The sequence below is a fragment of the Phaseolus vulgaris genome, chromosome 1, assembly GCF_000499845.2.
Source record: "Phaseolus vulgaris cultivar G19833 chromosome 1, P. vulgaris v2.0, whole genome shotgun sequence".
In the NCBI taxonomy this organism is placed as follows: Eukaryota; Viridiplantae; Streptophyta; class Magnoliopsida; order Fabales; family Fabaceae; genus Phaseolus; species Phaseolus vulgaris.
In genome coordinates, this window is record NC_023759.2 from 30,715,582 (window position 1) to 30,741,132 (window position 25,551).

Consider the following 25,551-nt stretch of genomic DNA (forward strand, 5'->3'; position numbering starts at 1 on the left):
ATCACTGTATTTTTTCCACTAAGTCTTCTTTTTTTAGAAAAAAAAATAATTAAATTTGAATGACATTGTATTGTTCGGTCATGATCGGGTCATGAATAGGTTAGGTGTGGTGGCCTCCACTTCCAATATGAAGTTAATGTTGCCCTCGCCCGAAGGCAAAGTGATTGATAAGTGTCTAATTTCAGTAATATTTCATATTAAAATATATGCACTTATGAGTATTAATTGCTAAAATATATACAAAATAATCCCTAATTTATGAATTTATACCTTTTTACATTTTTATGATCTTTATTTGAATAAGAACGTTTTATTTCCAAATTTGGTGCTATTTTCGAGTTTTTAGGGAAAATGGAGATCACTGGGCTAAAGAAGAATAATATAAGCTAAAAGGAGAAAGTTGGAAAGTCACAAAACGCACAAAAGCACAGAAAGCCCAAATCAACAACAGAGCATCTCGCTTGAGCGAGAGAACACCAAAAACATTGGGTCATTTTATGTTTTAATCAACAAGCACATTAGCGTGACGCAAAAAGTTACCTAACCCTAGCAAATTAGGTTAAATAGGGGGCTTGAGGCACAACCCTAGTGTGAAAGATTGAGAGGAAAACACCATTGAGTGAATTGTAATCCAATTTAGAATAGAAGGTGTTAGAAGATGCGTGGCTAATTCTACCCTTTAGGATTGGGAGTATATGTTCAAACTCTTATGTATTGAGGTGATCTCTGAACATAATATTTTGTTCTTGATTGATTAATAGTATTATTGTTTTGCTTTTAATTCTTGATCTAGAATCTTAAATATGACTGGAAACACTACAAAAAAACGTGTATATAGTGGCGGTTATAATATGGCGGTTATTAAAAACCGCCACAATTAGCTGTATAATACGACAGGTTCGTAGACGCCATAATGTTCAATCAAAATGTGGCATTTAGAACCGCCATAACTAGCTTCTGAAATAAAATTTCTCCCGCTTTTCGTTCCCTCCATGAGCTTCATCTTTCACAAAGTTTTTTTTTGTTTCCCCCTCTTTTGGTCTTCTTCAAAAATATACCTCTATCACTCTTGGAAAGATACCTCTTTCACTCTTCATATTCTTCATTCACTCAACCTCTAAACCCTCACTCTCACCCTCATCTTTTTTCAATCTTCACATTCCTCATTCACCGAACCTCTAAACCCTCACTCTGACCCTCACCGTAGTCTTCCCTTCTCAGCCCCATTTTGAAAACCCTCGCCCTCACTCTCACCGCAATCGTTCCCTTCCCAATTGTATTTTGTAAACCCTCTCTCACCTCCCCATTTCGTATTCCCCTTCTCTCACCGCAATCGTTCCCTTCTCTATCGATTTAGGGTTTTCAATCGCATTCGTTCTCCCCGCAGTCGTTCTCGTCGGAAACGTTCGCGCAGAGGCAATGCTGTCGAGGGAGGTGCCAAGAATAAAACGATGAGCGAGCAGAACCATGCCACTCGCAGGATCATACGCTCTCAGTTCCTCAAACTCAAGACTCTCATCATCGGTACATAACGTTACCACTCACTCTTCAATTTATTTACAACGCTAAATTCAATTTTTATCCCTAATTAGCTAACCCTAAACAAACCTAGCAGAGAAAAGATATGATTTGTTGAACATGGAGTCCGACAACTTCGACACCATTTTGGACCAAGGTAGGTAGTTGTACTTATTCCTTTGCTTTTGTTCTTGTTCTCGTTCTCGTTGTTATAATCTTAAGTTCTCCGCTGGACATCTGATTTAAATTTCTAGTGATTGGTCTGGTTGGATGGAATTTTGCAGTTGAGAAGCCCAGAGAGCAGGTTGCAGATGCATAGGCATTGTTGGATCTGACACAAGTGTAAAAGTATTGAAGCATCTAACGGGTCACTGGATAAAATGAACCCAAAATTATCTGATGTAGATGCAAAGGTTTCTAATCGACCTACAAGTGATAAGTTTCTTAAGTACACATTCTGTAGAAAGCGTAAGAAGGAGGCAGTTAGTTGTGATGAAGATTGCTCTCAAGATAATATCAATTCAAAGAAAAAGTGTGGAGAGAAGCAAGATCATAATGTTGATCCTATGAAGTCTTGCACGATGACTGAATCATCTCGGGACAGCCGACGACTAGCACAGGTTGCTCGTCAGGTTGGTGATTTGTGAATGTTACTTTCCATCTTTCACTGTTTTTAGCATGCATATGTGTGCACATACTATGTGATTCTGTACCAGTGTTAAATAAACTACTCTTTTTTTCAAACATGGTCATAACATTATAGGAGATATGTTGTTAGCTGCTGACAACGGTTCACTTTGACTAATATTTAGCTAATTTTAAACATACCTAATTAGAAATGGGCAAATTGTTTTAACTAAGTGGTAATTTTGTTATACTCTTATCATACTTTCTTGTTTGGTGAAGAAAACACTAGAGCTGATGATTGATGATCTTCACTTTATTTAAGTTCTAACTGAACTTCTTTTGAAATCCTCAATTATTCCTCAAGTCCTTTCCATTCCCCCTTTCACTAGCCACTGATCTCATTTTTTACAATTACTATGGCATTCCAATGCACAGTCAAAGAATTTTCTTATGAAAAACCTGTACTTATGATGGCATGTATAGTTCCAAATGCTTATGAAATTTGATCATTGAATCATTTGAACCTGGCTGTAGACAAATCTCATACAGAGATTCTTTCTTGACTCCAGGGTTATGGTTTGGTAATAGAGACAACCAAAAACATTTGCCTCCCTTTGGTTTGAGGTTCAAAAACTGTCCAGTGTCCAATCAAACCCCTTTTACCAGAGCAATTTTCTAGCCAAGCTTGTCTGCATTAAGAGTCTTTAATCCTCCTCCATTTTTTTGTGTTGTCTACTTCACAGCTCAATATTTTATTTTTCTGCTACAAGATATTGCTATTTTTCTATTGATTTCATAGCACCATCTTCCTTTTGTTTTGACTTCTTTCCTCTGTTATCGTTGCTCTTTCTCAGCCATGGCATCATTTTGGAGATGATGATTCCAATTAAGGTAAGCCTATTGAAAAGTTGAGTTACTTTAAGCTTATAGAGGCTTGTGTAGGACTCAGTGCTTAACTTTTTTTTTTAATTCATGTTCCTTGACTTTTGTTGTTATTGTTTTGTCAACTATGCCTTAGATTGGTGGGGGTGATTGCGTGTCTAGAGTCTCTCTGGACTATGACTTTTAATTGCTAATGTTGAATGTCTTTACTTTTTTTCTATGTACGTATAAGTATTTTTATTGTACCGGTAACCATAACCATATCTGGGATTGACGTATGTCTCTGGTTATTGAAAAGCACTTCCTCTTTATGGAAATCCAGTTCTCTGGACTATGATTATTTATTCTGGTGATGTTTCCTCTAATTGTATTTGTTTCTATACATGCTAAATACTGAGTGTTGCAATAGATAAACTATTTTTGCTTCCTTTGACAAGTACAGTTTCAAACACATTAGTGGGGTCATTAACAATTTATTTTATCATTATTTTCTGTCAATTTAACTCTTGAGTGGGATGCTTCCTTGTGTTTATTTGAAAATAAATGTTTAATAGTATCCAACCGTGCATTACACAAAAATTATACAAAAGGTCAAGATGGATTTCAAGTGGGAAAAAGTAATTTCAACCTCTAAGTGATATGCTTTGTAGTTTATGAATGTCTTCTTCTTTTCCCTTCTAATATATAACTTATTAACATTTTTTTTCGGTAATAATACAATGATAGTAACATCTAAAAACATCAATAATATTTTAAAGAGTAATTAAGTTGTTGTTTAACTAATATTGATGATCAATAAAAAACTTATAAGATTCCTTGAAAAATATTTTAGAAAAATTATTTTACTAATATGTTACTTTTTCTTGTGCAGGGATGTGGACTGGCAAGACAATGATGGAGCACTAAACACAATAACCATGACTCATCTTCTCCTGCCAATTGAACACCCCAACTGCTTGGTTGAAAAGGAATCAGATTACAAACCTTTATATCCTGGCATCTGGTCCGTAAAACTAGCACCCTATATACTTTTTTCCCATAATAATTGATAACATAGTCAACCTTGTAGCCTTTGGCTTAGCTTTGCATTATTTTCTTATATCTAAAGCTATATGGTCTACTAAATTGGTTCCCCGGATATCAGTATAGTGTAATGACCTCTTTTTATAAGTTGCATCAAGAACATCTTTAATAGGAATTTTTTATGAATAAAAATATTATTTTATTGTGGGTCTCAACTATATGAGTTTTTTAAAATTAAAGAGAATGCATGCATGTGAGACTCGCATTAAAATAACAACTTTTGTAAGTGTATTCCATTGAAGATGTTACTAAACCATCTAATTTCTAATATGATATTTTGGAAATTCTTAATACGGGCGCATGAAATTTGTCCACGAAATTAAGCACTTTTTTTGTTCTGAGAAGATGTTTTGTATTGATAAATTTATGGTATTTTGATGAAACAGGTACTACAAATATGTGGAAGTGATCACATACTATTCATTATTAATAGGGAGAGAGCAGGAGCAGTTTGACATAATTTATGACAAATTAGGATTGGGAGTTTACTTCAAATATAAACAATTTATATTTTTACAATGTAATTTACTTGTTTGGATTAGTTTGACATTATCAATTTTTTTTTTCTTAATGAAATTATTTTTTATTATTATATTTATCCATTTTAATTATATTATGAAGTTATATTATGAAATTAGTTTATGTTATAACTTAATTATATTATGAAACATTACTGTGTAGTGAAATTTAATTATGATATTAAATTAATTAATATTATAAAATTAAATTATAAAATAGAATTAAATAAATTATTAAAAATGTTAAAAATAAAAATAAAGTTTAATTATAATATGAAATTAAATAATATTATGAAATTAAATTATAAAATAGAATTAAATAAATTATTATAAATATTAAAAATAAAATTAAATATTTAATATTTGAATTATGACAGTTATAAAGTGGATTATAAATGTCATACTATATTGTATTAAGTGGCGGTTAAAACTGTCACAATTTACGTTAAAATTTGTTTACTCAGTTTTAAAATTACGACATTTATAACTGACGTCAATTACACGTTTAAAACCGCCACTTTATACAATGCATAATATGGCGTCTGCTACAACGGTTCTTAATTGACCGCCACATTAAACTTTGTGGCGGCAAGAATTCTGGCGGTACGCTGTACCGCCACAGACGTATAAGGCGGCGGTTAAAAATGTCAGTTTTTACGAAAATAACCGCCGCATTATACACGTTTTTTTGTAGTGAAAGTAATTTTAGGGTTCTGATCTAATCAATAATACATGACATATTTGAGTGCTAAGAATAGACTTGAAGTTAATTGCTATCAACATTTGATCTTAATACTGAGTTGTTTTTATAAATATGCGAGAAATCAATATTTAGGAAGCATCTTAAGAATTTTATATGTAAGGAATCGATATAAATGATTTTTTTACGAGCATCAATATCAATCAAAGAACATAATATTATCTGGCTAATCTAAATACAAAAGAGTGAGAAAGATTAAAAACAATCCTTATTTTCCAATTGAAGCAATGAATTCTTTGACTGTTTTCTGATTAATCATTGCCAACGCAATCACTTTCAACACACTTTTTATTGTTTTGTTTTATATTTAGCGAACATTTTACTTGATTATTCAGTTGTTCCTTATGGGATAGATATTCGCCCTTAGGGACACATTATTATTCTGACAACGCGGTGCACTTGTCGTAAAATGTCATTAGTAATCGCCATGAGAGTGGATCAAAAGATAGCACGTAAATGCTATGAAAATAGTTTGAGAAATCAAAGGAGCATGTATACGATCACCACCCAACTAGGAGGGTCGGACGTGGAGGTAGAGTCGTCCCATTGTGAGGAAAGGCAACCTAGACCCGTGGGAGAAGTTCGAGAGGTGGAGATAAACAGTAAGAAGTTCAAGCTCGGTACCTCATTACAGAAAGAGTTGGAGGAAATTGTCGAGGTCATCTCAAAAAACATGAATGCCTTTGCATGGTCATTCGCTGACCTTCTAAAAATTGACCCAGATTTCTTGTGCTATTGTCTTATGATGGACGAGAAAGCCAAGCCCGTCGTCTAGAGACAAAGAAAATTCAACAAAGAAAAGCGTCTTACCATAAATATTGATTCTCAAAAACTCTTAACAGTTGGCCATGTGAGGGAAATCCAATACTCTTAATGGCTAGCAAATGTGGTGATGGTGAAAAAGTCAAGTGGAAAGTGCAGGATGTGCGTCAATTTCACTAATCTCAACAATACCTGTCCCAAGGATCCTTACCCCCAGCCCAACATAGATTCCTTGGTGGACAGCGCATCAGGATGTGGCTTACTGAGTTTCATGGATGCTTTTTCAGGGTACAACCAAATCTGCATGCACCCAAGAGACAAAAATAAAACATCATTTATGGCCGAAGCAACCAACTATTGTTACAAAGTCATGTCGTTGGTGTTAGAATGTATGGCTTTAAACTAGATGGGGGGTGAATGGTAAGGGGGTTTTCGCAAACATTTTAAGATAGAATGAAATTCTTTGCAAGAAACCAAATTTAGGAATTCAATTTGCCAAGAACAAAGCTCAAAATAGAAAAGCACCAGAAAAACAATCGGTTGTTTATACCAGTAATATAACAACAACTGAAATTAAAGAGTTTAAGGAAGAGAGAAATGCACAAACAGTTTATAGTGGTTCACTCTTAACCCAAGAGCTACATCCAGTTTCCCAGAAACCACTAGGGAATCCACTAGGTAATCAAATCCAGATTACATACACACACCACCAAAGAAGTGACCTTGATCCCCTCAAGACACACACTTCCTTTGGCTCAGCACATACACCACCAAGAATGTTGATCTTGACAACCTCAAGAGCACACAACCCTTCTTGGCTTTACAACACCATAATGTACACAAATCACAGAACGCATTACACTATTACAGAATCAACTGAAATCAATACAGAGTAATCCTATTCCACTTCTCCCTTGAATAACCAAAGCTCAAGTTCAAACTCAAAATGCTTCAAAACTCTTTGAAAAACTCAAATATGTTTTTCTTTTCTTGTTGTTTGTTATAAAATATTAACAAACTATTTATAGTATTCAAATCTTGGTCAAAGCATTTAAAGCAGGAGCGTATTCAGTTATGAAATCAATTAAAGCTCTTTTAACAAACAAAATTGTTTTCTGTTAGGATTCCAAACAAACAATCGGTTGAAATAGCGAATCAATCAGTTGTTTGGGTTTGACAGCAAGTCAACCATCCAAAACAGTTTTCAAACTTTTTCAAAAACACCTAAGTATAAAACAATCGATTGTTTCAACAAAGCAACAGATTGTTTTTCACTTAGTTTGAAAAACACTTTAATCTTAAAATATTTGAAAACACTTAAGCTTTAGATTCAACAAATAGTGGATTACAAATATAATCTACCCCAGATCCTATTCTAAAGCACCTCAGCAACAGCAAGCACATCCAGCCTTCCATCAAACACAAAGGATTTGGATTCTTCAAAGCTTGAACACACTTGATTCAACAGCTGGGGCTAAAGAACACAAGCGCCACCTATCAAAGGCTTATAGATCGGATCCTACTACCCTCTCTCAGACGTAATGTTTAAGCATACGTAGATGACATGGTTGTGACATCGAAAAGGTTGAAGGTACATGTGTCCGACCTAGAGGAACTTTTTGCAACCATAGGGAAGCACAATTTGAAGTTTTCATTACAAGGTGCAGAAACTCATTACCAGACCATTAAAAAAGTTGCCCTAACAGTAGTTTTCATAGCCCGAAAATTGTGACACTACTTCCAAAGTTTCATCGTAGTAGTAATGACCGACCTACCTATTTAGAAAGTCCTTCAGAAACCCAATATGGCGGGTAGGATGGTTCGTTGGGTCATAGAACTATCGAAATTTGACATTCGTTATAGACCATGAAGGTCCATCTAGGGATAGGTGTATGCAGATTCAATGACGAAACTCACCCCTAAAGACTCTAAACCTGACCGCGACGATTTCATATGGATCCTCTCCGTGGACGGATCCTCCAACCTTCGGGGAGATGGGGCGGGCATCAAATTGGAAGGACCAAATGGCCTTATGCTCGAGCAGTTACTCAAATTTTCATTCAAGGCCAGCAACAACCAGGTTGAGTACGAGGCATTAATAGTTGGGATGTTGTTGGCAAAAGAACTAGGAGCACATTGATTGCTAGCAAAAAGTGACTCACTGCTCATAACAGGGCAAATATCTGGATATTATCAAGCTAAGGACCCACAATTAGCTTCCTATCTCGGGTATGTCAAGGATTTAAGGGAAACTTTCTCTATTTTTTACCTTGTCCATGTCCAAAGAGAACAAAACACTCGAGCATATCTGCTATCCAAGCTCTCCAACTCGGGAAAGGTAGGGGGCCACACCGATCTATAATTCAGGAAATCCTAAAGACACCAAGAGTGACCATCCAAGAGTTGCACGAGGAAAACAATCTTGAAGTCATGCAAATCACCTCGGGGGACACTTGGATGACGCCATATGTTCGATACCTGGTGGATAGACTGCTCACCTCTGAGCCCACAAAGGCCAAGATTGTCAAGAAGAATGCAAGTCGGTACACCTTGGTGGACGGTCATCTCCTCCGATATGGCAATCAAGATCTGGTCACTTAAAGCATGTCTCTTCAGCCCACTAAGCTCGGGCCCAATAGACATGGTTCGGCCCAAGTAAGGGGAGGCCCAATGGTCCCAAAGAAGTCTGCTTTGACAGATGGCAAAAACATTAACGTTATGCACTGAAGTAAACAAGAAACAAAAAATAACTTAAATCTACAATTGAATCAGTTAATTATATTTTTTATTGTCACGAGTGTTAGAATTTCAGGGCTAAAACAAGAGGGGTGATGATTTTTTTATGCAAGATTTTCGCAAACTTTGAAGGTTTAATGAAAGTCAAAAGTAGAATCAAAGATACATAACAAGTTCAGCCAAAATCAAACATGTTTTTAAATGATTCCAGAAAATCAATCGATTGTTTCTTCAATTCAACCGATTGTTTTTATCAGCAGTGTATAAAAACAAGGACTAAACAGATTTAAATGAGATAAGGGGAAGAGAAATCAACACAGTAGGTTTATACTGGTTCACTCTTAACTAAGAGTTACATCCAGTCCCCAGAAACACCTGGGAATTTCACTAACAAATCAAACTCCTTTGATTTACAACACACAACAAAGAGATGTTTTGTATCCCTTCAAGAACACAACCTTCTCTTTGCAAACATTACACAGATCAAAATACCCTCTTAATCTATACCACACAACCTTACAGAAATACAAAGATTAAAGGAAGAGGAAAGAGTACATCTGGATCAATTCACGAAATTGGAAAAAATGACTTAACACACAACAGTCTTATTCCTCTTGAAGAAAAGTCCAAAGCCTTAGGCAATCTTGGAAAACTGATTTCAAATTTGCAATTTGAATCTCTTGTAATCATATTTCTAGCTAGGAGTATAAAACCTTTTTTATAAACTCCAAGTAGTCGTTAAAATCAAAAGTTAAAGTAGTTTTGTAAACCAGCCAAAACAGTTTTAACAGACTTAACAAAACTTTGTTAAGAAATTTCAAATATCAATCGGTTGATTTATCGAAACAACCGATTGAATTGGTTTGATAGCAAAGTCAACCAAAGTCAAATTGTTTCAAACACTTTCAAAAACTTCTAAGTGTAAAACAACTGATTAAAACGATAAATCAACTGATTGATTTTTCACTCATCTTTATAAAAGGTTTCAAGATCAAATGGCCTTGGATCAATTCTTGAACTGGATCACAAATTTAAACACTACAAAATACTCAACTAAATAAGCAGCAACAGAACTTCACACAATTCTTCAAGATTTGGAGTCATCAAAGTCTTTGTTCAACAACGAGGTCAACAAAAACAAACAATCAAAGACGATACTCTTTGCATCAACATCCCTAAAATAAAGGGGAATATATTGACAATTTATGAGGTTGTTATTAACTCCTGAAAAAGGATCTACGAGTGTTATAAAAGGGCCTTGAGACCCTGGACAAATGTAAGTGTTATTTTATGCAATAGATATAACACACTCATATTTAATGTTCTCACTTATTTGATCATCGGAGTCTGTTGCTTTCCTCATTACACACTAATCTCTCCAAATATCTGAAGGCTACAATAACAAAGGATTGAACTGGAGACCACCTCATAACCCATAACTATTGGCCAGACACATTTCTATATCTTTCCTAAATGTATTATTGTACTAACATTTTTTAAATACATAGTTTGGTATGGAGTGTTATTCCACTGTTATACATTTTACATTATGAAAGCCGGATTATTATGAGGAAACAAAAGTACACTTATACTATTATTATCAATTATCAATTATCAATTATCAATTTGTTTCGTCTTAATTGAAATTTAATTGTCTGAGGTAATTTAAGTTCTCTCTGTTTATTTCGTTTAATCTCTTAAAAATTAGGAAAAAAAATGGGTTGACCTCTTAAAAACTTCTTATATTTCCCTGCTTATTTCTTTTAATCTCTTAGAATAACATCATTTATATTTAAATATTTGAATGCTTAACTCAAAATCATTTTTTTAATATAAAAACTAAACATGGGACATCTATGTAAAATCACATGCTTGATTATGACAAAAGCGTTATCGACTAAAGCCTTCAAGAATGAATACGGAGAAAGTAAATTATATTAGAGTAGACGGTTATTTTTGTTCTAAAAGTACAATAACTTATCCCATTAGATTCTGAAACTAGCAATTTTAAGTTTGAGTTTTTTTTTATTCTTCTGTTAAATTGAGCATTTAATGATATTTATACTTTTATATCTTCATTTTAACGGTTTTAAATTATTTTTCTATTTATAAAATTTTTTTATTAAATAAGCAGTTTTTTAACTTTTTAACAGTTTTAAATTATTTTTTATTTATATTTTTTTTAGGTGACTGATAAGTTAATTGTTTTTACTTGTGATCACTTAAGTGTCAGGAGAGATTGATTCTCCTATTTAAAATAGTTATTAGAAAATAGTTTTGCGTGTAAAACAATTTTTTAATTTTTTTTCTCTTATTTTATCTCTTTTCTTACTCAAATATCAAATATCTTGAAATTCAATAACATATTTTTCATACACACAAATATACACATAAATTTATATTTAATATATATATATATATATAATAATAATAGTAAAAATAAATATATATATATATATATAATACCCACATTATCACTTAAATTACATGTTTTTATTTTATTTTTTAATCTTAAAAAATCATTAATCATCAAACTAATTGTCTGTTAAAGGTTTAGTTTAAAAAATGTATGTACACGTGTGCCTAGTCAAATAATAACGTAGTTTCTTTCTTGAAACCAAAAACACAATTCCGAAATTCACCCAATAAGTGAAAGAAATATATATATATATATATATATATATATATATATATATATATATATATATATATTAACGATTTTGCAAAATCATCATAAAAAGAAAATTATAAAATTATCATTATCCAAAATCGAGTTTACAAGCAATGTCTCAAACACACACTTTGAACTATAAATTCAGTCATGCATGACATGGGATCCGCTCATAAATTAAAAGGTGGGCATATATTATTAAGTTTCTAAGAAAGGTCTCAACCTTACACATTTGGTCAACAACCCCCATTGAAGCCCAGCTCTGTATTCTCAGCTACAATTTTAAGCTTGCTACTTTAAATATGTTATTATGTACAAAACTGGAGCCAGTTTCTTTCCTTCCTTCCCAGTTCCCACATACTTTCGTTACAAAACTAAAACTCAGGTTAGATGGTTCAGCTCTATCAAAACATTTCACCGAAGGAAGGATGGATTCTCATACATATGCAGCCACCAAATGGGGAGAAGCACGAGGCAGACCGCAAGAGTAAGTGACATACTTGACACTATCAATTAGCACAACCACGAATATTCGAGAGAGTGACTTTGGTCTCATCATGCCATCGACATCAACATCACCATCACCAGCCTCTTTGGGATCAACAAGGACTGAAACCACCATAGAAGATTCATTACCATGGAGGTGGTCTTTCTGCAAGTTTTTTACATGTTCTTCTGTTATGTTCAGACTCGATCCAGTAAGAGAATCTGGAAGCCCATGAAGGGTTCTTCTATTCCTGGTCTTTTTGACCGAGGTAGCATTCTGACGCTTTTCGGTTGACAAATTGGCAACTGATGTCGCAGGAACTATAGCTCCAGGACTAGGAGAAACATCAAACTGGAAAACTTCAGTGCACATGCCAGAACTTAACATTGGCCCTGTATCAGAAAACCAGAAAACTCAGCATACTTTCAATTGTCAGGAAGAAACAAAATAGGTCAACAGTTTCTTTATTTTGGCATAGTTTAGACGACCAGCAAAAAACTGTCCAAGCATGACTGAGAGGTGGACATCTCGAAGACATTCTTTTCAGCTCTTATATTCAGAAGAGATGCCATATATAATGAGTGTAAATCATGGCCTAAGAAAAGCTACTCTACAACTACAACAATGAAGAGATGAGCCAAAATTGCGAAAAGTACTGGGCGGATATTTTTATAAGCAATCTCTTCACATTAGTTTGAGACCCCGAAGGAAAAAAAGGAGAAAACATCTAATCAATTTGGAAGTTATCAGAATTTGCTGCAGAAATATTTAATCATAAATTTATAATAAAAAAACAGCATCATGATTTCTTATCTTATCAGGGGAAACCAAGGACGACCAGCGAAAACAAAAAACATGTTATGTTAGCAAAGATAGCAATAGCATCCTTAAGACTTATTAATCATCACCAAAATTAGAAACCTTAAACCTAACGTGCTAGAGTATTCACAGATTAAGATTAGAAAATAACCAAGACATCACATAAATTAGTAGAGGAGTAATGTATCATATTAATTCCTATCAAGCAGTCTATACAGAATAAAATTAACAATGAAATCCACAATATTGGATAATCACCTGCAAGACCTTCACGGAACCACTGTTGCATTTTACCATCAGTTGCAGAGGACTTCATATGGTCCTTCAAAGCTTTGGTTGAACCAGAGCCAAGAGCCTTCCTCTGTTCCGCAGGAACCCTATACACATGTGGATGTTGACCTCTTAGTCTTCCAACTTCAGGAATAGCCAATGCAGAATCCGAATCCTTAGGAATGGCCAAACCTGTTTCTTTCTTCTCCTTTGCCTCTGCAGTTTGAGATGCCATAGCTTTTTCACTAGCCATAATGGAATGGATAATTAAGTTTCCATCAATCTTCACCATCTTATCATTCCTGGGAACATACAAAGAAGCAACAAGAGGTTCGCTGGCATTTCCCTGGCGACCAAAATCATCAGGGCCCTGCCGTTCACCCCTTTCTTCTCCTAAATGCCGGCCTCTCTCGTAATTCATTTTGTCTTTAACACTAAACCTCTCATTAGAAAACCCTACTTCCTCATCTCTTTCAGACCCATTCCTAGGACCATTCACAGACCAAACCTTACCTCCACCATGACCATGCACCCTATCACTAACATAGCTAGATAGACCAGTATCAGGAACATTGTCCACTAAACCGCCAAACTTAAAATCCACAAGAGGAACAAGCCCACCAAAAAGCATGATAAAGAAAAACAAACCTAAGAAACTAATACTAGCAACCTTCTTAGTTTTCCCCTCACTCTTCTTACTCTCGGACTTTTTACCTTTGGGTGCTGAAGTATGCTGCTGAGGCTTCAACCTAGGAATGGGTACCAAAGGAACCTGAGATCCTTGAGGCTTGACAACATAGGGAGCACAAGGCATCCAAGGATAAGGCATGGGTGCCATTGGAGGATGAGGGTAAATCCCAGGAGCAGGTGGTGGAGGAGCACACATCACACCAGCACCCACTTGCTGTCTAAGTGTAGCATTCTCAGCCACCATGTATGAAATCTTGCTACTCAGATCAGCAATGATGGAATTCATTGATCTCACTTTCTCCTCAAGCTCCTCCACATAATGCTTCTTCCTCTGCCTAGAAAGCTGTGCACTTTCCCTATTCCTCATCAACCTTGCCTTCCTTTTCTCATCATCATCATCAATTGCATTCACATCAGACGGAGTCTGTTTCTCGGTCTTAGTATCCACCGAGGAGGAAGAGAACCTTCTGTGCTTGGTAGCACTTCCTTCACAACTCTCTTTCTTCCTCTTCAGATCACACCCTGAAATTTCCTCCAATTTCACACCCTTGTCCATAACTTCATGTGCATGAGACGATGTTATGTCCCTCTCGAAAGATACAGAATCAGGCGAGGGCGAGTTTATGGCCTCATACACACCCGATCCAGCATTTCCTGAACCCTGAGACGAAACCGGTCCACTAGAAGACTCCTCCCGGTCGCAAAATTCAGACTCCGGCGAGGGAATGTTCGAAACCCTAACATCAACCGCGTCAAGCGAACCTTCTTTGCACGAATTACCCTCAGAAACAGAATCCGACGCTTGCGAATTGAAAAACCTTGAAACGCCGGAGCTCCGATCTCCAGAAACCACAGATGCGTCAGAACGCGGAGAATCGGAATTCTTCGCGGAAGATTCCTCAATCGGCCCCAAAACGGAGGTGTTGTCGGGGTTACATGCGTCAGTAAGAAGGAAGTCCTCGGCGTCGGAGGGAATGCAGATGTCGTCGAGATCGTCGAAGGTGATTTCGAACTCCCCATTGTTGTCATCAAAATCCATGCCGAATTCAAGATCTGAGGCGAAGGGAAGCGTGTCGGAGTTGAAGAGCGAGTCCATGGACAGAAAGGGGAGGGAACCAAACTCGGCAGAGAACTCGTCGAACAAGGGATCGGAGGCCAGCAGCTCCGCCGCCTCTGACGACGGTTCCACGGCATGCATTGACTCGGTCATAGGTGAGGGTTTCCGCGAACGGAGAAGGAAAAGTTTGGGTTTTAAGAAATTTTGGGGTTTCGTTCCTTATTAGAAGACGAGAGCGTGAGTCACGCGCTATGAACCCGTCCACTGAATACGATAAATACTTCTACAGTTCTCTTGAGTCACTCACTCGTATGTGCCACGCGTTAATTTTGTTCAATGAGAGAGAAAAAAAATAAGAAAAGCGTGTCTAGAAACTTGTGGCTAATGTCAGAAGGGATAATGGGGAGAAAGTGGGAAGCAAAATCCAGTGAGCAAGAATTGCGTTTCCGCTACGTTCGGTTGCTTTCAACGACCACGACGGAGGGTGTCATTTTTAAACGACTTTTGGACTTTCTTTTCAAAAGTTTAACCTAAAATTATAATGTAAGCAACTTACTACTCATGTATATATGTGTTATTTAATTAATGGCTTAATTACTTTTTTATTTTTATTATAAGGTTCGAATATTACTTTCTTGTTGATTTTTAAAAAGTTTAAAATAGTCTCAACATTTTTTAAAGTAATTCATTTTGATGTTTTCTTTTAAACTTATTTTAATAGCGTTAACTAGATAATGATATGGGACATGAAGTGGTCCATTATGGTATATAAGGCTGATAATTTATAACACGTGTATAGTATAAAAGGTGAAGGTGAAGTAATCGGAACTCCAAATGGAAATTATGAAAGTGAAGTAACTCCAATTTAGAACATCATGAATTTTTATGTCCTTTGAGGAAATTATGCTATTGTGTATTTACTATTGAAAGTTGTGAGAATGGAATGTATATATATTCTCCTATTTACATAATAATAACAGTTTATTCAATATTATATTTAATACACATAAATTATATCATAAATCCATTATAAATCCGTTATAGGTTATTATAATATTAATTATAGGTTATTATTATAAAATTTATTTATATCTCATAATAATTATTTAATATAATTTTTAATAGTTTGAGTCCCAACAATACCTATAAATAGGTGATGATTCTTATTTTCGCCGGTTGACTCAGTCGTCGTTGACTTCAGAGGCAGGTGGTGGCTCCTCCTACTTTCAGGGATTTTTGTGCTCCCTTCAGGTGATGGAGAGTGGCTCCGTTGAAACAGATGGGGTCTTACCTGTTGATTGCACTCTAATGATCAAGTTAATACTGGGCTAAAGAACAATGAATGAGTAAAACAGATTCAGTCTTAGAAACGGCGTACATTTACCAGGGATCTCAACTCCCTTTTATAGGTTGTTTTAGGTCAACTTCCCTGTCCCACTAGAACTTCTATTCAAGTGAAATTAGGGTTACTAGGAAGACATTTTGCACGCGTTATTATGCAATCTTAACACAACAGCGGCGCTGAACCTTCCTCTTCTGGAGTGTAAAGACTATAGTATGTCCGCCAGGGTACCAACGTTGCGCGCTCATTTGTCTTGTAGGTGCCCTAATTCTTCATGTGCCCTGCATGCAGCTTTCCTTGGAAACCCTAGTGCTTGTGGGCTTAGGCGCCTTCAAGGAATACTTGCTTGTGTTAGGCCTAGAATGTACTATACATACCACATGCATGGACCCTCCCGAGATTTAAGTATTTCTGATATCTAGGTTTCAATACATACTATTTATGGGGGCCCGCTTACGTGGCTCAACATCGCGACCAGACCACCGATGTCCGACGTTAATGTCTGATGCCGATGTCTGAGGTCTGGCCGGTACAATTCTCTCATTAAAGGGACACCTAAACTCTATTATATACTCTTAACTCTCATACTGTTAAGAACTTATCATTATCTTCTTTATGCTCATATTGGCGTACTGTTAAGAACTTATCATCTTTGTGCTCCTACTGACTTACGCATCGGAGGTCTTTTTCAAGTGGACATCCATCTTTCATCGAAGACCAACTGAAAGTTTGTTCCCTAAGGAACACGTAGTCCTCACTGAGATACCCTCAAAGTACATTTCTGGTAGGAACATAATGGTTTCTAAAAAAAATGGAGTTTTCTCTCCTTATTGGAAAGCAAAACATTAATCGAATCAATTAATTTGGCAGCTAAATCGCAATTTTTTCTCCATCTTTTTTTAATTTTTGCACCCCTCTCACATTGCTTGTAATTTCCCCCACTTTCCATGATCGATATATAGGATTCCACTCTATGTTCATCCCTCATTCTTCCCTTCAAGAATAACCCATTGTTGAACACGATGGAGAAAAGGGTGAAGAGAATAACCCTTGTTGAAGCTTGTTCTTACAAGTTACAAGGCTGAATATTCCCTATCAAGCTCTTCAACCTCCAGGTCATTCAATCTTCTATCTCGGTCTCTCCTCTTGTATGGTGTGGGGGGATACTTGCAAATGCACTCTAACACTCAAGTTAGTCGCAGTTATACTCAGATTTGTAAGTTCAGGATTAAAACAGTCATTATCTTTACCTTGGGAATCCCCTCTTATTTATAGTTTTTTGGTGGGTTGTTCTCTGTGCGAGGATTAACACAGGCTCCATACTTGCTTAATCATGTTTTTAGTGTTTAATTAGATTTTACTTCCTAACTATGTGGTTAAGTCGTGTCTAACTTTGGTCGAGAAGTCGAACTACTGATATTCGGTTAATCAGCTTGATTTATCGGAACCTGGGAAGTACAAACCTGTTATTCTCGATGTGGAAAATAAAGTTGGAGAAGTGAGGGTCTTTGGAGAAATTGGTGATGGAATAGAATGTTTTCTTGACTTCTACAAGATTTGGGAATTTGAAGATAGGGTTTGGTTGTGGGATGGGTTTTGGAGATTTTGTTTTTCTTGAGAGCGGGGAATGGTTTGGAGGGAGGAGAAGATGGTTGAGGGTAGTACAAAGAAACTTTTGATTGTAGAGCAGAATGAATGAGAAATTTTCCCATGGTTGCTTTCTCTCTTCGTTTTCTTCTACAACACTAGTGAGAAATCAAATTTTCAAGATTGTGAAAGAGAGAGGTTAATAAATGTAAATGATAATAGCATAAGAGGGGCACATCTCATTCCATTTTAGGGAGACCTCAAGGGGTCATCAACACCATCGCGAGAGGATTTGTAGGGGTGAGGCATCGTCTTCGACACATAAGAGGCATCTTTAAATCGTGCAATTTGTCCACTCACTTACTAAGAAGCAGAGTATACTAGTTATAACCTTCATTGATGACTTCCAAGCAATTAATCTCAACCAAAATGATCCTATGATCATCACGAATTGGCAAACTTCGCAATGATGAAAACTTTAGTGGATCAGGGTAACTCGGTCGATTTATTGCATTGGAAGACATTCCAACAGATCGAGAGAGTGAAAGATAAGATCTAGCCAAATAATGAGCAGATCGTGGGATTTTTCAGAGAGAGAATGGACACTAGAGGATATGTAGACCTTTACACCAAGTTTAGTGAAGATAGGCAAAACAAAAAAAACATCAAGATCTGATATATCATCTTCAATGCGAGCACCTTGTACAATATCCTTAGTGCAATAGCTAAATGCTCTCAGTGCAATAGTATCCATCCTACATCTGAACATGAAATTACCTTTTGAGCATGAGGAGATTGTAACCATCTACATTGATCAAAGGACGACTAGGAAATGTTACATGGCTAGTCTAAAGATAACACATACTCTTGATAGACAACCCCAATCGTAAAGTGAGGTCGACAAGTTGGTGGCCATGGATGGTGCCAAGAGAAGAAACAAATCAATGCATGCTAAGGATCAAGCATCAGAACACCCATCTATGGAGCAACTTAATGAATGATCAAGCAAAGGTGCTAGCATATGTCCTTATAAGAAATCAAGACCTATTCGCTTGGACTGATTTTCGATATATTGAAAAATCATCAGAGCATAATCTCACATAAGTTGTCGGTATGCAAAGAAGCACGATCACTCACCCAAACGAGACTTTGACTCAAAGAAGAGAAGAGAATGACCTCCATAGAAGAGATAAATAAATTATTGCAAGCCAGATTTATCCAAAAAGTTTAGTATACTACATGGTTTCCCAATATCGTCTTAGTACAAAAATGAAACTGGCAATGGCGGATGTGTACAAATTATACCAACATAAATAAATCTTTTTCCAATTACATTATCAACTGTTGAGCATTGATCGGATTATCGATGAGGCATTGTGACACAAAATGTTGAGCTTCTTAGATGCCTATTCTTGATACAACCATATATTGATGTTTGGCCTAAATGTGGAGAAGACCACATTCAACACTGAGTCGAAAATTATTGTTACAAGGTCATGCATTTCAGCCTTAAGAACGCAGAGACCACCTATTAACGGTTGATGGATAGGATTTTCCATGACCAAATTAGAAGAAACATGGATGTGTATGTAAACCGAAAAGATCTCAACTCGTCAACAATACCGAAAGAAATGGATTTTTCTTTCAAACAACTTTGCATGCTCATCGAACATTCAAGCTTAAGGGATCAGTGTACCGTCTAGTGTCTCGGCCTCTAGAAAGGGGTACCCAAACGGAAAAACCTTAATATAATACATATTTTTGGCCTTAAAGACCTTAATCATGGATCAGGTCGCTAAACAAGTCATAAGCATGGATTAATAAGAGGATTGAGCCTGAACATGACACATAACAATAAAGGTTCATCACAAAACAATATAAATAGAGGGTTAAGGGACATATAATAGTTAGATTTAATAACATTTATGACTCATTAATACATCATTCTAACTTTAGCGTCAGAGTGTCTTTGAAGATATCATATCTCCCCCTCATGCTAAACATTACAAAATAGAGAAGACCAAAACTGAGAAAACCAAGACCTAGAGGACCGAGAGGAGGAGATTGAGAGTGACAGGAACAACACGTCACTAAATCTTCTCCTTGCAAGCTTCGTGAATTGGCTCCAAAGGAATGAGAGAGCTCCACATGTAGAAGATACTATGACACTCAAGTCAATAAGAGCATGAAATTTAGTGTATAAAGTGAGTTTATTGTCAAATATGAGTTGAGTTTACTCCCTAATGCTTTGTTTGGATTAGAGGTTGTGGGTAAGTGGAAAGTTGAGGGTGTGGGGGAGTGGAAGTGTGAAGAAAGTTGAGGGTATTTGTATTGGGGGATGTTAGAGTGGATGTGTGAAGAAAGTTTATTGGAAAGTGTGAATGATGTGATAGTTGTGAAAGTATTTTAATATATTTTAAATAGTGTAAATTGTAAGATTACAAATTTACCCTTGTATATAAATAAATAGGAAAATGAAATATTCATTAGTTTAAAGGATATTTAAGTTAATTAAAATAATTAGTATTATATTATTTAATTTCTATTACATTATGTTATATATAATAATAAAGTATACTTTTGTCCATGTGTGTAAAAAAATAAAAAAAAATGATTATTAATTTTGTACATAATTTTGATAATTAAAATAATTGTAAGTTTCAATTATAACTTAAAAAATAATATAAAATTGAAATGAATTAAAAAATAGAATATAGAAATGAAGTATGATTTCTTCATTTTTAATTTTATTAATTGAAAAAAATTGTATGAGTTAAATTTTTGTTTGTAGATAATTTTAATATTATTAATGATTATTTAATAAATGTTATGTTATATAAATATATAATTGTTATTAATTATGATTTTGATTACTATTAATAATAACATTAATATAATTTAAGAAAAGATGTCATGAACATTAATTAGTTGCAAAAATATATAAAGTTATTACATTTGATGTAGAAAGAGATAAATACATGTTAATTTGAAATTATGCAAAACTTAAAAACACATAATAATGTTAATTAGAAAAAGAAAAGACATCCTCAGTAATAACATTTTAACCCTTCTTGTGGAAACCTTCAACGTGATTGCATTTTTGTCATCGGCAACGCCTCCATTGTACCATTTGAAAAATTATAGCCTAGAACAATGTCACTTGTAATCTGTTTTGAAGAAAAGAATAACATTCAACAATTAAAAAATTTAAATAACAATAGTTAAGTTTGCAGGAAACCGAATTGAATTAAATTTACCTTGTACTTGGGACAACCCCAAAATCGTTTTCCGACATTTTTTTCAATTGTTGTTCTCAAAACAGCAAAGTGTCCACAATCACAAATAGGAGCAACGAACGCACTTCTGCTCTCAGCAACAAGGGTAAAAGTATCACGTGATTCTGCACCACAACCAGTGCAACTAGAGGATGATGTCATGTCATGCGCAAATATTGAAAGCTACGTAATGAATGTTATTCATTTTCCAATTTAGATAATGGACCCAAAATATTTACTTTAATCATAATAGAATTCAAATATTAAAGAACTTGCATTTAAAATAATATGAAGCTTAATGTTAAATATCAATTTCTCAATGTTCAAGGTGAAAAATAACAAAAACAATAAAAATAGCAATAATAATGTTCAACATGAAAAATAGAAATAAAATAAATGACAATAACATAATGCAAATAGACAATCAATGGCCTTGATGACGATAGATCTGATTCAGAGTATCCTTCATTTTGTTCATCATTTGATCATTCCGCTCCATCCTTTCATCAAGTTTGTCAAAACGAATGTTAACGTTCCTCATGCTTTATTTCATGTCTTGCATCCTCGCCCAAATTTGGGTTAACATTTCAGTTTGACTGGGGATGAGTTAACAGTACTAACATTCCAAATTTCTATTTCTATTATGTAAAAATAATAATTTCAAATAAATAAATCTATTTTTTATAAACAATTTGATGTTAAAAAATTATTAGTAAAAATTTTAATTTATTACGTAACCTTTTTCTGTTTTTTTTTTAATTATTACAATATTTGATTTAAATTTTAAATAATAATATTAACAACTTAAGTAAATTATGAGAAATAAATTATATATATTTTCATAACATTATGGTATGTTTATGTAAAATTAAAAAAAAATTATAAACATATCATTCAAAATTTTTGTATTTCCATTCTATAAAAATAATCATTTCAAATAAATAAATGATTTTTTTATAAAGCATTTAATGTTAAAAAAATATTAACTATCTACACATATTATTAAAAAATTGAATTTATTATGTAATGTTTTTCTGTTCTTTTTAATTATTACAATATTTATTTTAATTATAACAACATTAACAAATTTATGTAACTATGTACACATATTATTAAAAATTCTAATTTATTAGGTCATCTTTTTATGTTTTTTTAATTAATACAATATTTGTTTTAAAAAAATAACATTAAAAATTATATTTACACTGTAAAAATAATAATTTCTAAAATATAATCTATTCTGTAAATTTAAATAAAAAAAATATTTATTAACAGCTTCAAAGTTAAAAAAAAAAAAAATTACTATCCACATTCATAAATTTATTTATTAACGTTGTAAATTGTTAAAAATCTTCTTTATATTTGATTTTTTTGTTTTTAAATTACTGCAACAATTTTTATAATTTTTTAATAACAATATTAAAAAATAACAGATTTAGATCTCTAATTTCAATTTATAAATTCAATTCAATTCATGTCACAAAAATAACATATTCAAATTTCATGAAATTTTTACATTAACAATATACAATCTTAAATAATCAATTTTCCTAAACATTCACATCTAAAATTAAAAACTAATTAACAACTACTTTAAAATAATTTAAACAAATTAAATTCAAAATAAAACTAAACATTCAAACACAATTTAAAAAAAAACACATACCTCAAGTGAGTCGAACAAAACCACAACACAATGCAAGTCTAAGATTTATCGAACTATGCCTGAAAAAAAAAAATCATTGAAAAATTAGTTCAAAAAACATAAAATCATAAATCTGGAAGATTAGAACCATAATCGATTATCACCCCAGTGTAAAATAGCACATAATCGATTATGCTTCCAGTGCAAAAACGACCATAATCGATTATCTCACGAAAATTTTTACATAATCGATTATGTTCATGACATAACCGATTATCAACAATTTTTTTCCACATAATCGATTATGGCATACGTTCATTTTCAATGATAATCGATTAAGAATGAAACTAAACTCATACGCAGCTCACCAGAGGTCACAAACGAAGAACCAAGCGCACTCACGACCCTCTCCAAGCTCTCTATGTAAAGAACCGAATTGCCTCTGCTTTGTGAGGTTTGTGAGCTTGGGAACCACATATATATTGTTGCACCTCTTTATCACTTTCATCCACCCTCTCACCAACTTGCTTATGCATTCATTGAGCTTTGAACTTGGTCAAACAGGAATTCCTGAACAATGGTCAAAAATCTCATATGCTTGCTGCTGAAAAGCTTCTCTTCACAGATGTGCATGCATGCTTCACATCCAATGCCCACATATGTCCAAAAATCTAGTGAGGGCACAAATGATATTTCACTCATCCTACTTGGCACTCACTCCCTCACCCTCTCCTTTCTCTTCACTTCTGAATGCTCTCTCATTTGGCCCAACTTTCCCCTCACTCACACCCTCAACCATGACCGGGTCCAAACAGGGGTGGCACCCCACATCCGTTTGCGGCTACTGTGCCACCCCCCAATCCAAACAGGGGCTAAGAGTGGTGGTCTATTTATAAATTTGTCATGGACCTAGACCATTGATATTGGTTTTTCCATGTTTTAATTAGGAATATTTAGCCATAATGATAGTATCTTGTCATAAAACCCGAATATAGGGGAACAAAATCAAAGTATTATGTAATATAATTAGGGGTGGCAATGCGGGCTGGTCCCACATTTGGCCCGCAAAAAAGCGAGTCGGGTTGGCTCGCTCCACGCAAGAAGTGTGGGCTCATTTCACTAGCTTGCCTCACATAAGAGGTAACCCACGAGCATGCGGGTCAGCCTACATAAAAAAATTCAAAAATTAAATTTCATTAATTATAAAGAAAAACTTATACCTACTAGTGGAAAATTAAAATTGTATCCCTGTTTCAATTCATTCAACTAAGATAAAATATATGAATTCAAGTATAAGGGTTGTTAGAATGCTTTAAAAATAATTTTAAAAAAAATTGCATCTATAATTTTCTATATATGTATGTAAATGTATAAGAGTATCTTATCAAAGTTTTGCTACAAAATATTTTAATGAAGATGACTAATTTTTTAATTATCTTATTGAAATCTCTTCATTATATTATTATTTTTTTCAATAAAATTTAAACATAAGACTTAACTTAAAACTAAATCTACTTCCATCTTAATATTAATTACTTTAGATGATTAAAATAAAACATTCGTTTTTGTAGTACATTAAATTCAACTTTTTTAAAATAAAATAAAATAAAATAAAGATCACACTACAATAATGGGTGTGTGAGGTATGATTTTTTATTTTTTTTGCAGAATACAATTTTATTTTTTTATTTATGTGGGCCAGCGAGCCAACCCGTCCCACCCTGTTGTTTGTCCGTGCGGGTTGTGGGTTATGCGGGACGAACCTAAGTGAGTCAGCAAACTAAGTTAGTGAACCCGCCCTGCGCTTTCTGATAGTGGCCTGTGGACAGGCCCGCGTGACCTGTCCTGCGTTGTCATCCCTAAATATAATAAAGAACATTTTATGATAAAATCAGTGCCTTTAATGATATTGGGATATTGTGTATAAAGATATTATATCAATTTGTGTTGATAAGCTTGATTAATAGAATATATTTGTCCAAATTTACATGATTACAATTTTGTAGGAATTTTTAGTTTAAGATGTCTTGTTAATTTTACTTCTTCATGCACCTCAATGATTTGGGTCGAATTTGGAACAAATCTAATTTAGGCCTAACTGGTATATGTCATGATGTTACGCACTACATTATCTTATAATCTTATTTATGTTATAATTTATAATAAAAATGAAAAAGTATTTTACATTCTCATTTAATATATTTTAATAAATTTGTTGAATTTTACAATAATTATCTTAAAAGTTATATCAATAAGAATTCATAATTTGAAGATAAAGAAAAATTGTTATATACTGTTAATGATAGTAAAATTTTTGGCAACCTAGTTCATAACATAGTAACATTGTTATATACGGTTATATACTAGTAGGATTTGTTTGATTAAATGTCTCGGCCAGCATGACAACAATGTTCTTCTCCAGAGTGAAGAGCTCGTCCTCCAAAGATGTCTTATTGGCTTGCAGGGCCGAGTTGTCCAACTTCAACTCTTTCATGGCCTTCTCCAGCTCGATCGACCTCTTCTTCTCATCCTTCTGCCAGGCCATTGACATACCGAGCTTTGCTTAGCTCAAGCTCAGCTTTATCCTGAACCACCCTCAACTCATTAGCCGACACTTGATTCAGTGTCGACTTCAAAGAAGAGGAAGCCTCGGACAGTTCATGCTCGAGCCGAGATATCTCTTCAAATTTGCGATTGCGGGAGTAAGCAGCCAACCGCACCAACACCATTCCTCGACAATGAAGCTCTATCGATGTCGAGAGAAGCTCGTCTTCTATAACCGAAGAGAAAAGGTTCTCCTCATTCGGTGTCAAACCAATCCG

General features: G+C 34.4%; 1 protein-coding gene and 1 long non-coding RNA gene across 2 annotated transcripts; one reads left to right on the forward strand and one right to left on the reverse strand.

The window, feature by feature from the left end:
- The first annotated feature begins 994 nt into the window (after positions 1-994).
- Positions 995-4,702, forward strand: LOC137813900 (uncharacterized). The gene is made up of 6 exons (XR_011081521.1): positions 995-1,524; positions 1,616-1,675; positions 1,803-2,150; positions 3,000-3,036; positions 3,899-4,030; positions 4,497-4,702. It is a non-coding gene; the product is annotated as an uncharacterized lncRNA (long non-coding RNA).
- Positions 4,703-11,730: 7,028 nt separating this feature from the next.
- LOC137813902 (bZIP transcription factor 17) lies at positions 11,731-15,390 on the reverse strand. Its single transcript, XM_068616365.1, has 2 exons — positions 13,122-15,390; positions 11,731-12,436 (listed from the first exon to the last, which is right to left on the reverse strand). The coding sequence occupies exons 1-2, from the start codon at positions 15,031-15,033 to the stop codon at positions 11,994-11,996; spliced, it is 2,355 nt and encodes a 784-aa protein (XP_068472466.1). The 5' UTR covers positions 15,034-15,390; the 3' UTR covers positions 11,731-11,993.
- Positions 15,391-25,551: the final 10,161 nt, after the last annotated feature.

Bases quoted from the DNA above. Each gene is read 5' to 3' on its own strand.
- LOC137813902 (XM_068616365.1), bottom strand. From the start codon at position 15,033: ATGACCGAGTCAATGCATGCCGTGGAACCGTCGTCAGAGGCGGCGGAG. The intron at 12,437-13,121 runs GTGATTATCCAA...TTTCTGATACAG, and splicing joins GTTCCGTGAAGGTCTTGCAG to GGCCAATGTTAAGTTCTGGC.